Source organism: Ahaetulla prasina, chromosome 14, assembly GCF_028640845.1.
Source record: "Ahaetulla prasina isolate Xishuangbanna chromosome 14, ASM2864084v1, whole genome shotgun sequence".
NCBI classification, from domain to species: Eukaryota; Metazoa; Chordata; class Lepidosauria; order Squamata; family Colubridae; genus Ahaetulla; species Ahaetulla prasina.
The window spans coordinates 19,392,295-19,416,360 of NC_080552.1; the positions used below are offsets into that span (position 1 = coordinate 19,392,295).

General features: G+C 46.1%; 1 protein-coding gene across 2 annotated transcripts; it reads left to right on the forward strand.

Annotated features, from left to right (window-relative positions):
* The first annotated feature begins 2,750 nt into the window (after nucleotides 1-2,750).
* On the forward strand, nucleotides 2,751-22,634 carry GET4 (guided entry of tail-anchored proteins factor 4). 2 transcript variants are annotated; one of them, XM_058157661.1, is made up of 9 exons: nucleotides 2,754-2,995; nucleotides 11,186-11,264; nucleotides 13,209-13,290; nucleotides 14,826-14,975; nucleotides 17,104-17,242; nucleotides 18,861-19,001; nucleotides 19,165-19,240; nucleotides 21,086-21,158; nucleotides 21,676-22,631. In XM_058157661.1, exons 1-9 carry the CDS (start codon nucleotides 2,832-2,834, stop codon nucleotides 21,765-21,767), a joined length of 996 nt encoding a protein of 331 aa, XP_058013644.1. In that variant the 5' UTR covers nucleotides 2,754-2,831; the 3' UTR covers nucleotides 21,768-22,631. The 2 variants fall into 2 exon arrangements, with proteins under 2 accessions (XP_058013645.1, XP_058013644.1); XM_058157662.1 differs by lacking the exon at nucleotides 14,826-14,975 and having other exon boundaries at nucleotides 2,751-2,995; nucleotides 21,676-22,634.
* Nucleotides 22,635-24,066: the final 1,432 nt, after the last annotated feature.

Below are 24,066 nucleotides of genomic sequence, written 5' to 3' on the forward strand. Positions count from 1 at the left end.
CAATTCAGCTTCCTTTTTTAAAAAGTTAATTTTGAAATGTCGTCAGGATCTGGCTCAGAAAAAGCTTTTTTTTTTTTCCTATGAAAATGGTACTTTCCTTGGTTTTTGGAAGGTAAAACTTTGATTTCAGAAAAAAAACATGCTGATTTTTTTTAAGTTTTTTCATATGTTGCACAAGAGTCCTCCAATATTTATAAAAGCAAGTTTTATTCTTGAATACCACTTGTTCAGCTGTGTTTAGCTTAAAATAGAACCAGTGGCTATTGAGAAAAGCTTAGTAAAACATGTTAACAGTTTTTGATTCCAAATTATCCTGTATAAATCCAGATAGGGGAGGGCAGGGTTTGTTTGTTTGTTTTGCATAACACTAACTTATTTTTTAAAAAATGAGATAGGACTTTGTGCAATGTATTTTTGTAAATGCTTTTTCAAAATATTTGTCTCTGGTATCCTTTGCTGCCTCCTAACTGACCAGAAGCTATTGAAAAAAGTTTAAGAATTTTAATTTTTGAAAGTGCATGTAATATTTGGAAATAAGAATAAAGTTTCCTTTTGGATATTTATACTGAATGCTTCTCATAATATATGTGGTTGGGGAGGGATCAAACTCCTTAAAAGGATTAGGAAATACAGGGAGCAGGCAAAACCAAAAAACAGAACCCTTATTCTGTTTCTGTTATACAGAAATCTACATGAAAAGAATGCGTGTGAGGGAACTTTGTCAAAATATTCAAGGGTAACAACAGTACATCCATTATTTCTGATTTCCATGTGGTTCGTATCTTCAAGGAAGAGAACAGTGGAGGACATTCAAAGCGGCTATTTCAGTAATGCCTTTCCTGATTTTAGAATGACAAGTCAGAACTATTACCCAAGGAAAGATTTGTCTTTCCTTAAAACAAGGTAGAAATAAAAGAGATCCTTGAAAATATGCATATGGGTACAAATCAATCAGAATAGAACTGGAAGGGATATTTGGGGCCTTCTAATCCACCCCCCTATAGGAGACCCTATACCACTTCAGACAGGTGGCTGTCCAGTCTTTTCTTAAAAACCTGCAGCAGTGAAGCACCAGCGATGAATCACAATGTTGATTTTTTTTTTAATTTGAATTTATATCCCGCCCTTCTCCGAAGACTCAGGGTGGCTTACACTGTGTTAAGCAATAGTCTTCCTCCATTTGTATATTATATACAAAGTCAACTTTATTGCCCCCAACAATCTGGGTCCTCATTTTACCTACCTTATAAAGGATGGAAGGCTGAGTCAACCTTGGGCCTGGTGGGACTTGAACTTGCAGTAATTGCAAGCAGCTGTGTTAATAACAGACAGACTTAGTCTGCTGAGCCACCAGAGGCCCTTGGGTCTCCAGGATGCCCTTTCCCCAGTATAGCCCTTATTTTCTCATCAATTCCTAGGTGAGCTGGCTGCCTCACCTCTCTCTCTCTCTGAGAAACAGAATCCTTTAGAAGTCATAAGTCACCTTCAGAAAATTGTCCCTAAATCTCTCGGTTACAACTAATAAGACCGGAACAGATTTACTGGGGCATCCAGAGACCTTGGCTGCCTGCCTGCTTCCATCCTCTCGCAAGAGTATGAAACATCCCTTGGGCTTGCTTTCAGCAACTGCCGTAAGTAGGTCTCGTCTCCGTGATTCAGTGTGGTTAAACTCGCTTGACTAGACAAACTCCCACAGGCAAAGCTTCACTTGGGATGCTCAGACTGGTTGGGGCTGAAACTCCGTGTGGGCGTGTGCCCTTCCAGTGATCTCTTTCCTAAAGCCCCTAGACAGACTTTAGAGACCACAACTGTGGGGTTTGGAAAGATGGTGGGCTTGTCCTCTTTTTTATTCACCTTCAACCCTTGTTCCAGAAGTTTTTTTAGAATAGAAGAACAGAATGGAATGGAATGGAATTCTTTATTGGCCAAGTGTGATTGGACACACAAAGAATTTGTCTTGGTGCCTATGCTCTCAGTGTACATAAGGAGAATAAAATACATTCATCAAGAATAAAAAGATCCAACACTTAGTGATAGCCAAGCTATCAAATCATACTAGGAAACAAAAATATAATTGAAAGATACAAGCAACATGGTTATAGTCATAAGTGGGAAGAGATAGGTACTAGTAAGGAAGAGAAGAATAATAGTAGTGCAGATTTAGTGAATAGTTTGACAGTGTTGAGGGAATTATTTGTTTAGCAGAGTGATGGAGTTTGGGGAAAAAACGTTGTTGTGTCTAGTTGTTCTGGTGTACAGTGCTCTAGCGTTGTTTTGAGTGTAGGAGTTGAAACAGTTTATGTCCAGGATGTAAGGAGTCTAAATATTTTCACAGCCCTCTTTTTGACTCGTGCAGTATACAAGTCCTCAGTGGAAGGCAGGTTGGTAGCCATTGTTTTTTCAATTTCAATTGGGGAAGTTGGCCTTGCCCCCAAGCATCCCTCAAAACCCAACAGGTTAAAAGCAGCCCAGCTGCTGAAAGAAAACGGGCCCCATTCAGCTGGCTCGGCTTTGCAAAGAGGTGGCAACCCGCAGAACACCCGGCATCCGGAAGGATGCTCTGGTCCAGAAGAAGCTGCATCCTTGGCGGCGTCGCCTAGGAGACGCCAGCAGGGACCGCCTCCGCGCTCGCACGCCCTGGCAGGTAGGGGAAGGTCACGTGACCCTCGGCGTCACTCGCCTTCCCTCCGCGCCAGACGCCTCGGTCCCTCGCCGGCCGCCGTCGCCCCATTGTTAAGTGGGCGGCGCCGGAAGCTGCCGTGCGTGCGTGACGTCGCGTGAGGTAGCTCCGGCCAGGGTCGCCTCGGCGTTTCTCTCCCCGCCCCGCAGTCATGGCGGCGGAGCAGGAGGCCTTGAAGGGCGGCGGAGGCGGCGGCGGCGGCAACAGCGGCCGCAACCGGGGAGGCGTCCAGCGCGTCGAGGGGAAACTCCGCGCCAGCGTGGAGAAAGGAGACTACTACGAGGCGCACCAGATGTACCGGACTCTGTTCTTCAGGTGCGTAAGGGGAGAGGGCGGCCCTCCTCCTCCTCCCTCCTTCCAGACGCTTCCATTGGCGCACCCCAGCGCCGGCCGCACGCCATTGGCTGCGCGGCCTGTCCCTCTCGGGCCCTCGAAGCCCCATTGGTCGAGGAAGAGGAGGAGGCGGGGGAGAGGGCACGCCGGTCTGGGCAAGGCAGGGGTGGGGAATGTGCTGTTGTGGGGGGGGGGGGAGAGAGAGAGAAGAGGGGAAGGAAGGACTCCCTAGCCCATTCTCCCCTCCCATGGCCGGGCTTGGCTATGCTTCGTATCGGGTAGGGAGCGGTAATCGGACAGCCCCCACCCCCCTGGCGTATAGGAATGCAGGGGGATTCTGGGAGTTGAAGTCCACCCATCCTAAAAGCGGCTCCAGTGCCCTAATGTAGGGGTCTCCAAACTCGGGCCCCTTTAAAACTTGTAGACTTCAACTCCCAGAATTCCTCACCCAGCCATGCCTGGGGTTTCTCTCTCTCTCTCTCTCTCTCTCTCTCTCTCCTAGCTCCTAGAGCAGAGAGATTGCAGAGGAAGGGATTACAAGAGAGTAAACAGGCGACAGACAGCGGAGAGATTGCAGAGGAAGGGATTGTAAGAGAGTAATCAGGCTACAGTGGATAGACATGTCAAAAAGGAGTGCATTCGTTCCAGGGAATCCTGGGAGTCGGAGTCCACAAGTCTTAAAAGGGGTAGGTTTGGGGACCCCTGCCCTAAAGGGACGACTGGGCCCAAACATGGAAGCTTATTCTACAAACTGACATGGTCCCTAGTGTAGGGGTCTCTCCAATCTTGGCTACTTTAAGGCTTGTGGAGTTGAAGTCCACAAAGTGGCCAAGGTTGGAGACCCCTGCCCTAGTGCAAACCCAACTGCACTTCATTGGGGGGAGGAGAGTTGGGGGGCCCTTTCCTTTTCTACAAAGGGGGCGGGTTTGAGGTTGTTTTTTGGGAGTGCTGCAGAGGCTTGCCAGGAGATGAGATGGGCCTGTTCTAGATCTCATACAGAGAAGCCACACCGATATAGGACCAATGCACGTGTGTGTGTGTGTGTGTGTGTGTGTGTGTGTGTGTGTGTGTGTGTGTGTGTGTATATATATATATATATATATATATATATATATATATATATATATATATATATATATATATATATATATATATATATATATATATATATATATGTAGGTCTTTGGTTATTCGGGTTTTCTCCCGCGTAAAATTGGAAGTGTCTTGGCGACGTTTCGACGAAGTCTCATTCGTCATCTTCAGGCTTCAGCTTCGTGCTTCTGGGAGCAATGTGTGATCGCAGCTGTTTCTTCCTTTTAACTGCTAGTGGGGATTTGAACTGATTGGGTGGGAGCTTGGCTGTGCTCTGATTGGATGGGGGGGGTTTTGTGCTCTGATTGGCTGGGGGTGTGTCCTGTGTTGGTGGGGGCTTGTTTGTGCTCAGTTTAGTCTGTGTTGCAGAAGGATTTGAGCTGGTGAGCTGCATAGCTGTTGTTTGGCTTTGTGGTCGTGCTACATCTTCATAGTGGGTGTCAGTCTGCTGCATGTATGGATTGGAGGGGTTTGAAATGGCTAATGTTGCAGCTGCGGTCTGGCTTCTGGTCCTTGGTCGTGCTTCATGATCAGTGTGGGTTTGGGTCTGCTTTCTGGGTGGATGTGCGGTGGTGACATCCTGTGTGGACCTCGTGAGTGTGGGTCTGGTGTCATTCCTCGTGTTAGGGACTCCTTTGGCAATAAGGCGGGTTTCCAAATGGCTGGTAGGCGGGAGGTGTCATCTCGTTTGTTCATGCTGTGTGGGCGTTTTTCTATCTCAATGGCTTCTCTGATTATTCTGTTGTTAAAGTGTTCAGTTTTGGCGATAGTTCTGGTCTTTTTAAAGTCAATATCGTGTCCTGTGACTTTAAAGTGTTGGACCAGGGAAGAAGTTGGTTCCTCTTTTTTGAATGAGTTCTTGTGTTCTTCAATGCGTGCACTTATTCTTCTGTTGGTTTGTCCAATGTATGTGGTGGGGCAGGCGGTGCATGGGATTTCATATACTCCTTGATTTTCTAACTCAATTTTCAAGGAGTATCAAGGAGTATATGAAATCCAATGCAGCCCTCTCCAAACTGGTGTTCTTCTGTTGTGTTGAGATTGCAAGATTTCCAGATTTCCACCCTATGGTATCATTGGCTGAATATTCCTGCAGTTGCGCAAAATATTTGGAGAGCACTAAGTTGAGGGCGGCTGTCTTAATGATACCTGAAAAGGGAAAGACTGAAGTGATTTTAAAGGCTAAGAAATCTGTTGTTCTGTAGGCTTTTGTAGGTTGGATCTCACTTCATCAGAGGCATCTGACAAAGTGGACTCCAGCTTGTCAAAATTCCTGCCACAATAAATCTGTTAGTCTTTATTTGGAGGTAAGTCCCTTTGAAAACAGCCTTATTTAATTCTGAATAAGCCGAATTGGGATCATAGTGTTCTGAACTCTTGGATTTGTGTTATGACAGATTTAGCGTCTTTCCAAACTGTTCAGATGAACTGCTGAACTGTCCTTTTCTTGACAGCTGTCACACCTATTATATGCAACAATAGTAAATAACAAAACCAGGCGCCTAATTAGAACACGGTTACGGTCACAACCATCCATTATACAGGTTAGCCTAAGTAGTCATATAAAATGCTTTCGGTTGGACTTCTGATGAATCTGGGAGAAAGTTGAAACTTCTGTCTGCATGCTCTTTATTATTTGTCATTCACGTAAGATTAAAACCAGGGATAATTTAAAGGTTTATACCCATTTTGTATTTGTTACGGTGATAAGGAGTTGTAGAAGAAGGGACATTTTTGAGATTCTAAATTGATGGGTTGGTGGTAAGCTGAAAAATGGATTAAGGATCCAAAAGTCACTGTACCTGTCACACCAAACACAAGAAAACTTGTTGGGAATCGGCAACGGGGGCAAAAGTTTGGCGGTTAATTCAGTGAAAATATAGTAGGGTTAGGTCAAAACTGCCAGAATATTTCACCTTCAAATCATACCATTCTGGAGATGGGTCGGTGGTTTCTGGAATTAATTTTCCCAAACCAGAAGCTAAAATGTTGATTTTTGGATTTTACCAGAGCGATATAATTATCTACCTGGTTGTCTGACTGAAAAGACAGTCTTATGGTCTAAAAAAAAAAAAAGAAGAAGAGACCAAAATCACTCTTGAATATCGATGGGTGGGAAAGTTGGCTTCTCAGGGTCCTCTTGTTGAGATATCAGCTGCTTCTTTTGTTGAACTTTTAAAATTATTTTGAATCCATGCTGGCAGTAAAATAATTCGTAGGCCTCATTGTGGCCAGTCTTGACAAGAAGCATTTGAGTTTGGACAGCATTGTCGTCCTCTCTTGCATGGTAGAGTCTTCGGTGTGCTAAAGTACAACAGCAGAAGTCAATTTTCTTCTCGCTGACTACAGCATTTGTGTTTGTTCTTCTAAGCAAGATCAAAGAATCTAATGTTCTTGGAGGTTTCAGTCCTAAATATAAGAACTAAAGGTAGTCCTCAACTTACAACCGTCCATTTAGTGACTCTTCAAAATTACATCAGCAAGGGAAAAAGTGACTTACGACCGTTTTTCACGCCACTGTTGCAGCATCCCCCATAGTCACGTGATCAAAATTGGGATGCTTGGCAACTGATTCATATTTATGACGGTTGCACTGTCCCTGGGGTCATGTCATCCCCCTTTTGCGGCCTTCTGACAAGCAAAGTCAATGGGGAAGCCAGATTCACTTTACAACCGGATTACTAACGTAAGGAGGGCGGTGATTCACTTAACATCTGTGGCTAGTAAGGTCGCAACTTAACAACTGTCTCACTTAGCGCCAGAAATGTTGGGCTCAGTTGTCGTAAACCGAGGACTGCCTGTAAAATTCAAAGTTACTATTCAGCCTCCTTTCCCTAATCTCCTATTTTCTTGATGTTAGTCACTGTCTTTGTTAATTGGGAGTTATTTTATTTATTTATTTATTTATTTATTTATTTATTTATTTGATTTCTATACCGCCCTTCTCCCGAAGGACTCAGGGCGGTGTACAGGCAAAAATAAAACAAACAGTACAATATATAATTTAAAATGCAATTAAAAAACTTATTTTAAAAATTGGCCTGGAAAATTAAAATATACAGTGAGCTAAAAACCCCATTTAAAATTAGTTAATAAGAATTTTAAAAATTTGATAAAATTCAATTTAAGACAGCCCCGCGCGAATAAAAAGATGTGTCTTCAGTTCGCGACGGAATGTCCGAAGGTCAGGTATTTGGCGTAAACCCGGGGGAAGTTCGTTCCAGAGTGTGGGAGCCCCCACAGAGAAGGCCCTTCCCCTGGGGGCCGCCAGCCGACATTGCTTGGCGGACGGCACCCTGAGCAGTCCCTCTCTATGGGAGCGTACGGGTCGGTGGGAGGCATGTGGTAACAGCAGGCGGTCCCGTAAGTACCCAGGCCCTAAGCCATGGAGCGCTTTAAAGGTCGTAACCAGCACCTTAAAGCGCACTCGAAAGGCCACAGGCAGCCAGTGCAGTCTGCGCAGGAGCGGTGTTATATGGGAGCTACGCGGAGCTCCCTCTATCACCCGCGCAGCTGCATTCTGGACTAACTGAAGCCTCCGAGTGCACTTCAAGGGGAGCCCCATGTAGAGAGCATTACAATACATTACAGTTCCTGGGGGAGACAGCTATTCTACAGCTTATTTATTTTTTTCCATTAATGCTTTGTACTTTCCTAAAACAGAGCGCTAAAAAGACATGAACTCCTGATTTGAGACCAAAAATAAAAATAAAAATACCTTGGTATCCTCAGCTGTCTCAATATCCCCCAGCAGCAATGAATTATTCACTGTTTAAATGCTTAAGCGTCAAGATTATAATTAACCTATGATCTGAGTTGTAATGGTATGCGCTGCGGACATTCTGGGCCAAAATAGGGGAATTGAGTGACCTTTAAATGGAACATGACAAATGTATTTTGTGTGCTGATTTTGAGTAATTCTGTACCTTGTAACTGATTGGAACAGGCAAAATGCCATTTCCTGCCTGGCAGAGATTGGTTTCATGGGATATTATTCAAACAATTTTATTCTAAGCATATAGCCCTAAAGTTGGAGGCATTGGAGCGTGAGAAATATAGGAAGATTGGAATTAAATAAATAGCAAAAGTGAATTCTCCCCCTGAAAATTACATGGGTCTTTATTTTGAAAATAGAAGCGGATATGACTGAAATAGTGACAATAATCTCATAATCTTTCGATAATCTTCCCCGCTTAGTTTTTTGTGGCACTGTTGCCTGTTAACACGTAGCTCTCTGATTATTAGTTGGGCTGAGAATGAGCAAAAGGAATCTGTTGGGAAGCTCACATATATGTATATTTCATAAAGAGACATTGTAGGATGTAAAAGGAAACGGAAGGGGAAACAAAGAAGGCCTGGTTTTGATCAGGATTATTAGCTGTAAGGATTAAAGCTGGCTCCATTAGGGTTTCTTCTTGTTAGTAGTACAGTGGGTACAATTCTATATTTTTTTTTTGGTCTGCTTTAAGAGTTGTGGTACTTTTCCTGCTAAGTTTTGCATTCTAAATCCTCCTGTTTCTTGGAGCTACCGCCTTTCTACGTCTCTCCCTCATTCTGGAGGCCTGGAAATAGACAGTTAAAGGCTTAAGTCCAGTGAGAAATATTGTAGTCCTCTAGAAGTATGGTTTCCATCATAGGTCTGTAAAAGCTTTTGAGGCACTGCTGTTCCAGAATCTGGAGCTAAAAATTGCACGGATTATAATCCCTTGTGTAAAAAGTACATCATTGCAGGGATGTTACGTGCACGGTGTAGTGTGCGGAGCAAATGTGGCTGATTCTGTTGGCGAAACAGGCTTTTTACTTAAATTGTCCCAGGGTGTGTCCAAGCGGCAGTTCTACAAACATATGTGGGCTGCCAATCTCTTGGGCCCTCCTGTTTTGGACCACTTGGTATCTCTCCTCCTGCCCTTCCCTCCATAATATTAGCACAGTTATGTGGGCATATGCTTCGTCTGGAGCCACCTGCCAAGAGACCGAGAAAGAGACTATATTTTGAAGCTAGCTTCTCTGCTGCCTTTTGCCAATTTTCCAGCTTAGCGTATAAAAATCCATTGGTGTTGTCGTATGATTTGGCTTGCTACGGTGTCAACTTTCAGCATCTGTTAATTGCCCCTGTGCATCACCCTGCCCTGGTATTTGAGAAGGGCAAACAACAGTACAGAGGCAGCCCCATCATGATATAGGTAGTCCCCGACTTACAACAGTTCGCTTAGTGACCGCTCAAAGTTAAAACGGCACCGAAAAATGTGACTTAGGACCGTATTTCATAGTTGCGACCTTTGCAGCCTACCCATGGTCACGTGATCAAAATTCAGATACTTGGCCAGTGGTTCATACTTATGACCACTGCTGTGTCCTGGGGTCATGTGATCCTCCTTTTCTGACCTTCCGACAAGCAGGGGTCAAGGGGAAGCCAGGGTCACTTAACACTGGGGCTGTAATAGCTCAAGCTGGTAAAGCCTGTTATTAGAACACAGTAGCCTGCAATTACTGCAGGTTCAAGCCTGGCCCGAGATTGACTCAGCCTTCCATCCTTTATAAGGTAGGTAAAATGAGGACCCAGATTGTTGTGGGGGGGCAATAAGTTGACTTTGTAAATATACAAATAGAATGAGACTATTGCCTTATACATTGTAAGCCGCCCTGAGTCTTCGGAGAAGGGCGGGGTATAAATGTAAATTAAAAAAAAAAAACCGCGTGACTAGCTTTTCAGCTGCAGCAATTCCCTTAACGGCTGCGGCAAGAAAACTTGTAAAATGGTGCAAAGCTCACTTAACAAAGGTCTCGCTTAACCACATAAATTTGGGGCTCAGTTGTGGCCGTAAGTCGGAGGACTACCTGCGCGTGTCCTGTTCGTCGTTGGAAGGATTGTAGCCTCACTGAGCAGCTTGGCGAATTTGAACAACTGGAAGGGCGATGGGCTGGGCTGAATTTTCCAGGGGGCAAAAAACAAGGCACTTCGACAAAACCTGGTTGGGGATCCCTCCGAGCCAGGGCACCCGTTCCTCTCCTTCCCTTCCAGGCTGATCTAGGCAGCTGCAGCTGAGGTCGCTCAGCCTTGCTGGGAGAGAAGCTACCCAAAGAAATGAGTTATTTTCAGTAGCAAAGTTCAGAGATTCTACCAAACAGCCAAGTATCAGTTTGGTGGAAGATTCGTCAGCATTGCAGTTCTCTTTGCTGTGATGAATATGGACATTCCAGCACAGTGTGAACATCAATTCCCGGAATTCCGGGTGTTGTCGTCCACACATTTTTTTTTAAATGGGGCAGTTGAGAAACTCTACTCTAGTTACTTGAGAGTTAGCTCTTCATCTTCTGGTTCTGAGTCACAGTATCTTTCCTCTGAGTGTATGAAGAAGAGCACCATTGGTGTCCCTTCAGCTGCCTTTGCTGTAAGAACGGACTCTTAGGGGCTTTTTTTTTTCAAAAAACATAGGGCTCAAATCTATATATTGCCTTCTGTTAAGAGGTAAATAAAAAGGGATATGGTGGCACAATGGCTAAGACGCTGAGCTTGTCGAGCGACCGGCAGTTCAGCGGTTCGAATCCCTACTGCCGCGTCATGGGGTGAGCGCCTGTGACTTGTCCCAGCTTCTGCCAACCTAGCAGTTCGAAAGCACGTAAAAAATGCAAAGTAGAAAAACAGGGACCACCTTTGGTGGGAAGGGAACAGCGTTCCGTGCGCCTTTGGCGGTGAGTCATGCCGGCCACATGACCACGGAGACGTCTTCGGACAGCGCTGGTTCTTCGGCTTTGAAACGGAGATGAGCATTGCCCCTTGAGTCGAGAACAACTAGCACATATGTGCGAGGGGATCCTTTACCTTTACCTTAAGAGGTAAATGAGCAACCTGAGAGAGGTTTGCTGAGAGAGGCAGGCTCATTCTGATCCAACAGATTTAACCCAACTGTCTTCTACAAGTTCCGATTCCTTGCTCTGCCTCCTACAATTCTGAATTGGGGTCTGTGTGAAGTTCCCAAGCTTCTCGGAGCTTGTCCCCTCGTGGTGTTTTCTGGTTACCTTTCATTCTTCTTCCTGTTTTTGTCATTTTATTTTATTTTTTAATCTTTTCATTTACAGGTACATGTCGCAGGGCAAACACGCAGAAGCCAGAGAGCTCATGTATTCAGGGGCTCTGCTCTTCTTCAGCCATAATCAAGTAAGACCGATTTAACTTGGTGTGAAGTTGGTTCTACAAACAGCACGGAAAAGTTGGGGTGGGAGAGGAGATGCCCGTCGTCAGTTGGCAGCCAGGAGGGCAAGATAACACATTTCCAGGGTGTACCATCTCTTCCCCAAGAGCCCTTCGAAATTTGAAAACGAGCTACCTTACTGGCCCATTCCAGAATTATTTTAAGACAATGCACTGACCTATAAAGGAGAATGTTTGAAGGTCAGGGTTGAAATGAGGAGCCCTTGGTGCTCTCTGAGCTTGGTTATTTTCTTACAGACGTTTCATTACCCAACTATGAGACATTATCAGTGCTAGTCATCGTCACTAAATAGTCTGTTATTAAACACAGCTGCCTGCAATTACTGCAGGTTCAAGCCCCACCAGGCCCAAGGTTGACTCAGCCTTCCATCCTTTATAAGGTAGGTAAAATGAGGATCCAGATTGTTGGGGGCAATAAGTTGACTTTGTATATAATATACAAATGGATGAAGACTATTGCTTGACACAATGTAAGCCGCCCTGAGTCTTCGAAGAAGGGCGGGATATAAATGCAAATAAAAATAAAAAAATAAAAAAAATTATGATGTGACCTAGTTTGGGGAATGAAACGTCTGCACAAAAACAACCAAGTTCAGGGAGCATCAAGGACTCCACCATCCTCCCCTGCCCCCCAAAACCCCACTCCCTTCTGGCACTGATGATGTTACCTAGTTTGGGTTATGAAACGTCTGCAAGAAAACAACCAAGCTCAGAGAGCCCACCAAGGACCACCTCAAAACAGCCCTAGCAAAGCTGCTCAGATTCTCCCCTCTCCCGTACCTACCTACCTACCTACCTGTGAACTAAAATGTGTAGCAAGTACCTCCAGCCTTGGAGGGAAGCCATAGGACACTTTCTGCCTCAGAAATAAACTTTGGGGGGAAGCGTCTGGCTTCCTGGGAGCGATTTTTATTGAAATTGTCCCCGTGAGCGTGTCTTAAGTGGGCGCCTGCATACAAGACTCGTTCACACATTCCCTTTCTCCATCTGGCTGTTTCCCCCCCCCCTTCCCCCTTCTCTGGTGCTCATCTGCTTTTTTCCACTCCCTCCTTTTTCTGTATTTATTTATTGATTGATTTGATTTGATTTGATTTGATTTCTATACCGCCCTTCTCCCAAAGGACTCAGGGCGGTTTCCAGCCAGATAAAACACGGTTAAGCATAAAATATAAAATTTAAAAACATATTAAAAAAACTAATTCAGTTTGGCCGAAATTTAAAACTTAAAAACAAAAATAGAACTATGATAAACCCCTATTAAAATTACTAATGATTTCAAGCCAGCCCTGCGCGGTAGAATAAATACGTCTTCAACTCGCGACGAAAGGTCCGGAGGTCAGAAAATTGTCGTAATCCTGGAGGAAGCTCATTCCAGAGGGCAGGTGCCCCCACAGAGAAGGCCCTCCCCCTGGGGGTCGCCAGTCGATATTGTTTGACTGACGGCACCCTGAGGAGACCCGCCCTATGGGAGCGCACGGGTCAATGGGAGGCTATTGGTAGCAGCAGGCGGTCCCGTAAATAACCCGGTCCTAAGCCATGGAGCGCTTTAAAGGTGGTAACCAACACCTTGAATTGCACCCGGAAGATTACAGGAAGCCAGTGCAGCTTGCGCAGGAGAGGTGTTACATGGGAGCCTGGAGTCGCTCCCTCTATCACCCGCGCAGCTGCGTTCTGGACCAGCTGGAGTATCACCTTCTGCAACCCTCCGAAATCCCAGTTCTGCCATCTTTTAAGTGTCTTGCGGCCCCTCACTCTTAAGAGAAGCAATATTTAATTTACAACCCGGCAAAAATATTTCCTCCCAGCCTCACCAGCCTTTTATCTCCCCCCCGACAACCTAGGAATCCATTCAAATGCTTCCACTTCATTTTGTTTTCTGTTTCATTTTAGCAAAACAGCGCCGCTGATCTCTCCATGCTTGTTCTGGAATCCTTGGAGAAATCAGATACAAAAGTGACAGATGAGCTATTAGGTGAGTGTTTTTCCCCAGTTGTTGTTGTTGCTGTTGTTCTCCCTTTTATTGTTCCACCCTGGAGACTTGTGATACATTGCCAACAAGTCCTGCTTTCCAGTTCCATTTTGCTGTGGTTGGCCTGTGGCTCTGAAATTGTCCTCTGAAGATTAGACCCATTTTAAACCTAACTCTGGTTGGACGGATTCCTCTGAAACCCAATCTTGGCAGATCTAAGATGATTAGACTTCAACTCCCAGAATTCTTCAGTCAGCATTCCGGGCGTTGAAGTCCACCCATTTAAAAACTTCCAGTGTTGAGAAATATTTCCCTTAAAAAGTCCCAAAATCAGCTGTGAAGTGAATTGTCCTTTCACTATTTTCTCCCTTTTAATTCACCGGAATGCTACCGCTCACCACATCGTAGCTACCCTTACTAGATATCCTGAGAAAAAGGTCATTGGCTGCTTTTCGTGACTTGCCCACAGTTCTGAAGAGATATCTCTAGGTGTTGACGAATTGTTACTAGGTGGACCACAATTGTCCAGTCTTGTCCTTACTTCAAGGCAGAACCTGTGAGAGCTGCAGAGTAATTGACCCCTCTGCTATTTTGATAAGACAACCATTCCTTCAACCCAGGGGTGAAATGCTACCGGTTCGCACAGGTTTGGGCAAACCAGTAGTTAAAAAAAAAAGCTACCGGTTGATCCGAACCAGTATTTCCGATGATCAGCTGTGCCGCGCAATTTATATTCGCTAGAAAGCAGGAAATCCTATCACCAACCTTTGATGTCTTTGGCAACCTGCCAAAGGCTTTTCTTGGCAAAAAACCCACAAAGAGACGCTGACAAGAAGCAATGGAATCAACGTTGCTTTTCTACAAAGAGCCCAACGGCTCATTGCTGCTCTTTTAAGCCTTATGGGATTGGCCAATCATCTTCTGGCCTTACTCCCGAGTTGTCCTTTTTGCTTCAGCTGCTGTTGCCTTCTGGCAGCTCTTCTCATGCGTGCACTAGGAACAGGCTTCTCCTTTTCCTCTGCCTCTCTGCTGTCCGCCTCTGGAGGCTCTGAAGTCCACGCATTGCTCCCAGATAGCCCTAGCCCCATCTCTGCCACCAACGCAGAGCCTTCCCCAGCCTCCAGGACTGGCCCATTGTCCTCCCCAGCCTCCTCACTGTCCAACTCTGTTGCCAGGTCCGCGAGCTGCTGGCGGACCACAACATAATCCCAATTTAGCTCTTTGGCAACTCCTTCTACATTAAGGGAGGTGTCTCTCCCAAGAGCTTCAGAATGTCCAGATTAAGCCTTTGCATAAAGAATCTTTTCCCTCCATCGCTTGTTAGGAAAGGAAATGGCTCCTGGGTTTGCATCAGAGAGGTCCATTCAGTGGCCCCGTCTTTTTTCTTTTTTTAAAGAAATTATTTCAAGAAGCTTCAGTTTTGCATCTGTGGGAATTGGGATGAGTGGAATTGCTACATTATTTAAAGGTTTGTCTTTTTGGTGATGTTTAGTCACCTTCACGTTGTGCTAAGCATTGCCTCTTTGACTTGCCTCTAGAGAACTTGGCAAAAATGTTCAGCCTGATGGATCAAAACTCACCCGAAAGAGTAGCTTTTGTGTCCAGAGCCCTGAAGTGGTCCAGCGGTGGATCGGGGAAGCTGGGACATCCAAAACTACACCAGTTGTTGGCTATCACGTTATGGAAAGGTGGGGATCCTGCGTTGAGCTGCCTGCTCTTGCATTGTGCCTGGTTTATACCCTTAAGAGTTGCACACACCAGTGGATCTTGGGTGAGGGAACATCTTCCCCATGAGGCTGCTCCTTGAGATCTGTTCTGTCTCCTTCCCCACTTCGGATCAACGAACTGGCCTTCAGCCAGTGGATTCACGGTTCAGTCCTGGCAGAGAAATCACAACTGCCTGCCAAAGTTCAAACAAATGACTCACGGAGCAAGACTTTCAGCTCTTTTTGAAACGGATCAGCTAAACTTTGCTTCCCGTGGAGTGAGAGCAGTCCCAAAGCTCCTTATATATCCTGTGGGGTGGGGCTCCTGCCCCACCCTTCCCTTTGATGACGCCGCCTCTCTGATCTTCTGAAGCGCGGGTCCATCCAAGCTTGATTATTATTATTATCAGCTGGGTCTGAAGGTGTAGCCTGGGGAAGGGAGGAATCAGGGGATGACGCCCTCATTATGTCCTCTGACTGGTCTGGTTCTGGCTCCTGGAGCCGAGCCACAGGAATCGGTGCTCCTGAGGTAAGCCTTACCGGCCCTTCCCCCTCACTCTCGGAGTCACTTTCGGGCATGGGGCCAGGTTCGGGGACTGGAGTCACAACAAGATCAGTTTTAAGGAGTTGAGATCCCTACATCTTACAAATTCCTTCTGACTGGCTGGGGAACGGGGGGGGGGGGGAGAGTTGAGGACCACACATCTTTTTTTTTTTTTATTTGCATTTATATCCCGCCCTTCTCCGAAGACTCAGGGCGGCTTACACTACGTTAGCAATAGTCTTCATCCTATTTGTATATTTATATACAAAGTCAACTTTTATTGCCCCCAACAATCTGGGTCCTCATTTTACCTACCTTATAAAGGATGGAAGGCTGAGTCAACCTTGGGCCTGGTGGGGCTTGAACCTGCAGTAATTGCAAGCAGCTGCTGTTAATAACAGACTGCATTCGCAGTCTGAGCCACAGAGGCCCCTTAACGTTGCTGAGAAACACTGGCTTAGAGGGAGAGACCGTCAACCATTTTGCTAAAATATAAAAATTAAATTATAAAATTAAAATATAAAATTACCATACATTTTGAATTATAAGACAATTCTCTCCCCCCCCCCCCCCAAAAAAAAGAGAGAAATGTTGGTACACTGAATGCAGCCATTTTTGGCTTCCCGAAGCCCCACCCTGCGTGTTCTGTTTTTGCGAAAAACAGGTCCTTTTTTGGCCTCTCAAACAACCCCCACGCATCGCGTTTTTACCTTCCCCGGCCCCCAGAAGCACTCTGCAGACCTCCTAAACCTTCCGCGCATCCCGTTTTTCGCAAAAACAGGGTGCACAGAGGGTTTGGGACAGTAGTGGGTTGCTACCGGTTCTCCCCTGTTCAGGAGAGCCTGTAGCGGAGATGTTGAACTGACAGCGAATTGGTTCGCTCCAACCGTCATCTGGGCCCTCCCGCCCGCCACTGCGCTACACCTACCTTTATTATTCCTCCGTTTTTAGCCCAGCTGAAAGGAGCGGCAGAGCGGATTGCAATGCCTCAGCTGTTCGACCAGCTAATGCGCTTGCGCAAAGCGCAAGTTTGGTGTGTATGCAAGCAAAGCAAGCACTCGCACACTGAGCGCAAAGAGTGTGCGTGAACCAGCGGTTAGAACCCACCACTGGTTTGGGAGGCCTGCAGAGTGCTCCTGGGGGCCAGGGAGGGCAAAAACTATTTTTTTTCTTGCTTACCTCTTTGAAATCTTGGTGCGTCTTATACACTGGTACATCTTACAGTCCCAAAAACATGGTACGTTTTCTATGGCATACTTACATATTTTTACCTGATTGAGACTTCTCAACTGTATTTTTCCAAAGTAAAATAGACCATAAAGATAGTGACCTCAGCTGTAACTTGACTTCGGTTCGTTCCATAACTCAGAAGTGATTGGAATCGCAGCTCGTGCCAAGCCAAGAAGCCATAATTTACAAACCCCAATGGCTGCCCTCACGCAGCGCGGGAAGCCGGTTGGGCGAAGTGCAAGGCGTGAACCCATCTCGACGTTGCGTCGATCGTCCTGCTGAAGAAGTACCCACCCATCCCAAGCTGACCTTTCTTTCATGTCACTTTTCTTCTAGAGCAGAACTATTGTGAATCTCGCTATCACTTCCTGCACTCCACCGACGGGGAAGGTTGCGCAAATATGTTGGTAGAATATTCCTCAGCCAAGGGATATCGCAGTGAAGTGGACATGTTTGTGGCTCAAGCTGTGTTACAGTAGGTGTTCCCTTCTATGTTGGATCTTTCAGCCGAAACTTTTGTCTTTTCTCTACTGTGACGGAAACAAAGCATGGGTTGGACCATTCGTTTCTCACCCTCAGCTCTTTGGCCACAGGGCTCTAAGAAATTTGATTTATCTTCCAACCAACCAGCTGGGTTGATGATCTCTGGAAGCTCTTTTGGTCTCCTTTAATAGTTGTCGCAAAGATGCTTTCCCAGGAAGGCACCTAGACTGGGTTTTTTTTCCTTGAGGAAGACGAAGAAGTTTCGCATCTCATCCAAGAATTCCTCCTCCTCTTTCTCCTCCTCCTCTCTTTCTCTTTTTCTCCTTCTTATCCTGTCCTCTTCCTCCTCCTCCCCTCCTCCTGTCCTTCACCTCTTCCTCCTCCTCTCCTTCTCTTTCTCCTTCTCCTGTCCTATTCTTTCTCTTCCTGTCCCTCTCCTGTCCTTCACCTCTTCCTCTTCATTCTCTTCCTCCTTGTTCTCCTCCTGTCTACTTCCTCCTCCCCTCCTCCTCCTCCTCCCCTCCACCTCTTCCTCCTCGTTCTCTTCCTCCTATCCTCCTCCACTCCTTCTCTCTTTCTCCTTCTCATCCTCCCCCCCTTCCCCTCCACCTCTTTCTCCTCATTCTCTTCCTCCTCTCCTCCTCTTTCTCCTCCTCCTGTCCTATTCCTTCTCTTCCTGTCTCAATGCTGTTCTTCACCTCTTCCTCTTCATTCTCTTCCTCCTTGTTCTCCTCCTATCTACTTCCTCCTCCCCTCCTCCTCCTCCTCCTGTCCTCCACCTCTTCCTCCTTGTTCTCTTCCTCCTCTCCTCCTCCACTCCTCCTCTCTTTCTCCTTCTCATCCTCCCCTCCTCCTCCCCTCCACCTCTTACTCCTCCTCCTCCTCCTCTCCTCTTTCTCCTCCTCCTGTCCTATTCCTTCTCTTCCTGTCTCTCTGCTGTTCTTCACCTCTTCCTCTTCATTCTCTTCCTCCTTGTTCTCCTCCTATCTACTTCCTCCTCCCCTCCTCCTCCTCCTGTCCTCCACCTCTTCCTCCTTGTTCTCTTCCTCCTCTCCTCCTCCCCTCCTCCTCCCCTCCACCTCTTACTCCTCATTCTCTTCCTCCTCCTCTCCTCCTCTTTCTCCTCCTCCTGTTCTATTCCTTCTCTTCCTGTCTCTCTGCTGTTCTTCACCTCTTCCTCTTCATTCTCTTCCTCCTTGTTCTCCTCCTATCTACTTCCTCCTCCCCTCCTCCTCCTCCTGTCCTCCACCTCTTCCTCCTTGTTCTCTTCCTCCTCCTCCTCCTCCCTCCACCTCTTACTCCTCATTCTCTTCCTCCTCTCCTCCTCTTTCTCCTCCTCCTGTCCTATTCCTTCTCTTCCTGTCTCTCTCCTGTCCTTCACCTCTTCCTCTTCATTCTCTTCCTCCTTGTTCTCCTCTTTCTCCTCCTCCTCCTGTCTTCTTCCTCCTCTTCCTCCTTCTCTCCTCCTCTCCCTCCTCCTCCTCTCCTCTTCCTCCTCCTCCTGAAAAAAAAAAGCCACCAGCCTCTCTGAGACAACTGTGACCTGAATGACCGGGAATCTCCATAGGAGAATCTCCTTATTAGTTTCGTCCTTCGTTTCCCTCTTTCAGATTCCTGTGCTTGAAAAACAAAACTAGCGCCCTGGTGGTTTTCACGACGTACACCGAGAAACATCCCTCCATAGAGAGCGGGCCCCCCTTTGTACAGCCCTTGCTCAACTTCATCTGGTTTCTGCTGCTGGCGGTTGACGGGTAAGCGCTTCGCGAAACTGCCGAACACGCGCTGCCTTTTTTTTTTTTTTTTTTGAACTCTTCAAGTTTCACATGGAACGTGTGTGTATGTGTTGTGTGTGTGTGTGTGTGTGTGTGTGTGTGTGTGTGTGTGTGCACGTGTTGGCTGTCTCTTCTCTTTTAGAGGAAAGCTGACCGTATTTACAGTATTGTGCGAACAATATCAGCCTTCGCTGAAACGGGATCCCATGTATAACGAAGTAAGTAATATCCCAAGCGGGATGGTATATTTTTCACATTTCCCCCCCCCCCTTTTTTTTTTTTTTTTAATTTCTCTGCCCGTATTTTTAATCTGAGGAAGGTGCGACTCCCAGCTAGTTACGCAATGGTAACACGGGATGAAAATAGACAGATTTGTTTAAAAGCAAGACCTTAATAAACTCTGGGGATCTATTCGTACTACCGACAGAATATTTGTAGCTCAGGGTTTGCTGTAGGGTCCCTGGTGCTCTCTGGGCTAGGTTGTTTCCTTGCTGACGTTTGATTACCCTACTAGGTAACATCATCCGTGCTAGAAGGGAGTGGGGAAACTGGAAAGCAAACCTTTTTTTGTTTTTGTTTACATTTATACCCCGCCCTTCTCCGAAGACTCAGGGCGGCTTACAATGTATAAGGCAATAGTCTCATTCTATTTGTATATTTTTTACAAAGTCAACTTATTGCCCCCCCAACAATCTGGGTCCTCATTTTACCTACCTTATAAAGGGTGGAAGGCTGAGTCAACCTTGGGCCGGGCTCGAACCTGCAGTAATTGCAGGCTTTGTGTTCTAATAACAGGCTTCTCTATTGCCTGAACTATCCCGGCCCCTGGTTCCTTTCTAGCACAGATGAAGTTACCTAGTTTAATAATGAAACGTCTACAAGAAAACAGTCAAGCTTAGGGCCTCTGGTGGCTCAGGCTGTTAAGACAGTCTGTTATTAACAGCAGCTGCTTGCAATTACTGCAGGTTCAAGTCCCACCAGGCCCAAGGTTGACTCAGCCTTCCATCCTTTATAAGGTAGGTAAAATGAGGACCCAGATTGTTGGGGGCAATAAGTTGACTTTGTATATAAATATACAAATGGATGAAGACTATTGCTAACATAGTGTAAGCCGCCCTGAGTCTTCAGAGAAGGGCGGGATATAAATGCAAATAAAAAAAAAACACCATGGATCCCACAGTCGTCCTCCTCCTCCTCCTCCTCTCCACAAACCCCACTGCCTTCTAACCCAGATGATGTTATCTGGTCTGCAAGAAAACAGCCAACCTCAGAGAGCACCAAGGACCCCCATATCTTATTAGTATTCCTGAGAGAAACTGTTTGAAGATGTGGGAGGCTACACAGCTCTTCCACCAGGGAGTAATTTAGAGGCCGTGCCTCATTCCTGAGAAAGCCCTTATTCTGCACAACGAGAAACTTCTCTTCTTTGCAATCTCTTACTAGTGAAGAATGGTGTGTCTCCAGGTTGTTTTGGTTGCCATTACCATCCCATCAATCCCTTCTCTAAAATCAACCCTCCACTAATAGAAGACATGTGCCTGGAGATCCTAGAGCCATGATGGCGAACCTATGGCACGCAGAGCCCTCTCTGCGGGCACACCAGCCCAGCTGCACCACACATACGTGCTCACCTCCCGCCAGCCAGTTGCTCTTTGGGTCTCTGCAGCATATTCATGGAGGGTGGGGCGCATGCGCAGGGGGCGTTCGCATTGCATTTTGGGGGTTCGCGTGCCCCCCCTGTGCCCCATTTTGGGCCTGGAAGGCTGCCTGTACCAACCTGGAAGCCAAAATGAGGCACGGGGGGGGGGAGACGGTGCGTGCGTGGGAGGCGCTCGCATTGCATTTTGGGGGTTCGCACGCACACACATGCGCTTTGGGCACTCAGCACCGAAAAGGTTAACCCTCACTGTCCTAGAGCAACATTGAACCATTGTCAACATCCCAGCAAAAACGTTAATTACAAATAATTATACCGTAGAGAGAGCATCGGGCCTGGCTCAGTGCACGGTGCCTAAGATGAGCCACGAGTAATGTTTCCCCCCCCCCCCCTGTGCTTCCTTCAGTACCTAGACAGAATAGGACAGCTCTTCTTCGGTGTCCCCCCAAAACAAACATCATCCTACGGAGGACTATTAGGTGAGTGGAAGACGCAGGAGGAACCTTCTTGTCTTCAGAAGAAGGGGGAAAAAATTAGCTTGTTTTTCGCTCTTAATGGCTTCTTGTTGGCATGGGGAGGGCAGCAATGGGCGGGTCCAAATGCAGATCTTTTGCATGAATTTTAAATACCTCTTCCTGGATGGTTGGTCCCCTCTGGGCTCCTTTTTAATTAAACGGTGTTATCCGGGGAGGGAGGATTGAAAAATTTCAGCAACCGGTTCGCTATCCGGTTGCTGGGTGGGTGTGGCCATGGGGGCATGGCCTACTCTCCCTCCTGCACCACAGCCGGGGGGAGGGTGGCATATTCGCCCTCCCCAGGCTCCAGAGTCTTTCTTCGAGCTTCCAGGAGGGCTGGAAAAACGGCCTCCCCCAAGCACTGGAGGCCAGAAATGGGCCTGTTTCCTGACTTCCGGTACTTCCTGTAGGCCATCGTCCAATGAGCATCCCCTAAGGCTTTTGGGTTTCCCTCCTCGTCCTGTGATTTCCCCTCCCTTAGGCAATCTTTTAAACAGCCTCATGGTAGCCGGGGAAGAGGAGGAGACGGAAGAAGAGCAGCAGGAAAACAGCAGCCCCATCGAGCTGGATTGAGATCCTCCTGAATCCCTTGAAATCCGACCACGTGCTCACCCGAGACTCCCGCGACGACGACAAAATGAAACGAAAAACAAAAAAAGACATTGGGAACGAATCCTGCGGTCGTTCCTCATCAGATTCAAGGGGGCCACCTCTGTTATGTTTAAAAGAAGAAGGTTTGCTGAGATGTTCATAATGTTTTGGTCTATATTATTTATGTAAAAAACAAAAAACACACACAACCCAATACGCTGAGGGGGGGGGGTTAGCCAGGAAGAAAAAAAACACGATTTTGTTGCGATCATTAGCGGACTTTTCTTAATGAAAAAGACCGAAAAACGCGCCTTCTCTGTGGTTTTCTGAGCAGTATTTCCCTCCTCTTTCCAGGCCCACGAAACAAAACCAGAACACACATGGATTGCTTTATATATATAATAATATCTTATACGGTATATATATATTTTTCCCAAAGGCTACCGTTTCATTCCAGCCAATTCACCGATTAAGGACTTTTGATTGTCAAAGTGTGGGGGGGGGGAGAGAGAAGAAAAATGGGGTGGAGTTGTTGAAAATTCAGACAGTTTGCTGCTCAAGAAGGCATCCCGTAAACTGGTGCCAAAATAATAGTAGTAGTAGTAGTAATAATGAATTTTCAGATGAGCCAAAGAAAAAAAAATTGCTACTAATTGAAAAAGAAAAAAACAAACCCAAGCAAGAACTTATCCATAGTAAAGTGGGGGGGGAGGGAATGATACATTTGAGTAAATTAAAGCAAGGAACAGGCTGAACACAATTTTGGGTAATGTAAACTTCCTTTAAAAAATACGTCATTTAACCCCAACGTGTGGAAGGTTTAGTCAAAGGAGAATTTTTGGCCCTCTAGGGCAGGGGTCTCCAACCTTGGTCCCTTTTAAGACTTGTGGACTTCAACTCCCAGAGTCCCTCAGCCAGCAAAGCTGGCTGAGGAACTCTGGGAGTTGAAGTCCACAAGTCTTAAAGGGACCAAGGTTGGAGACCCCTGCTCTAGGGGTATGAAACTGCATCTAAAATCCTGTTATTTTCCTAGAAAGATGGTGGTTTAGTCTGAACATCCAGCAATCTGCAGCCCTGCTTCCCAAAAAAAAAATAAAAAATTAATAATAAATCGCTTCCTTTTGGCTGGCGAAGAAAGCATGCACATATTAGAAGCAAGAGGGATCCTTATTTGAAGGGGATCTGCGGACCTTTTAGATTATTTATTTTGACGGGATGATCCATTGATCCATTTTTAACCCTTCGTGTGCAAAAGAAAAACGACAAGTTAGCTTACCAAACCGCTCATAACGCGTAAATCTTTACATTGTCGTCTCCGTTAACGCGCATTGACACCAGAAGTTTAAACCGTATGGTTACAAAAAAAAAAAAAAAAAGACGGAAAAATGGAGGAGGGGACGTTTTATTTTTTCACATTTAAAAAAAAAAAGGCTTAGATTAATACGGCGATCATGCATGAAAGGGGAATATTACGTTTTTATTTACTGTAAAAAACAAAACAAAAAAAGGATGGATTTGTGTTAATTGTTGAGTATAAAATAAATACTTTATACTGGATGTGTGCTGCTCTTACCTGGCGAGCATAGCTAAGCATCGCTTGTTTTTTGTAGGTCTCGGATGAGAGCCTTAAAACCATGATTCCTTTATTTTCTGCGGTAGCTGGCTATGATTTCAGCTGTCTGGGACTTTCTGCCAGATCTTATTTTTCTCGCTTTTGAGTGGTACGGTGGCCTAGAGGTGGAGCTCTCACCTCACAATCAGGAGGCTGTGAGTTCAATCCTAGGTAGAGGCAGATATTTCTCTCTCGGGGCACGTTGAGATTATATCTGCTGAATATAACTCCTCACCGGCGACAGGAAAGGCATCTGTCCAGTAAACCCTCAGCTCCATTCAGTTGTCCAGACTCCATCCCACAAGAGATTATGGGGTCATTAAAAGTCGACAATTGTCCTACCAGCTCTTGACTTAACGATCCCAGCTGAGCCCAAAATGTATGTTGCGGAGCGAGACATTTGTTAAGTGGGTTTTGCCCCATTGTGCGACCTTTCTGGCCTCCGTCGTTAAGTGAACCACTTAATAAGTTTGTAAACCCGCATTGTGGCTTCCCCACTGGCTTTTCTTGTTGGAAGTTCGCAAAAGATGATCATATGATCTTGGGACACAAACAATGGTCATAAATACAGTTGCCGAGCACCTGGGTTTGGATTGTGTGACCATGGGGGAAAGTTACCAGCGCGAGAGCTGGTTGTAAGTCACTTTCTCTGCTGTCGTCATAACCATG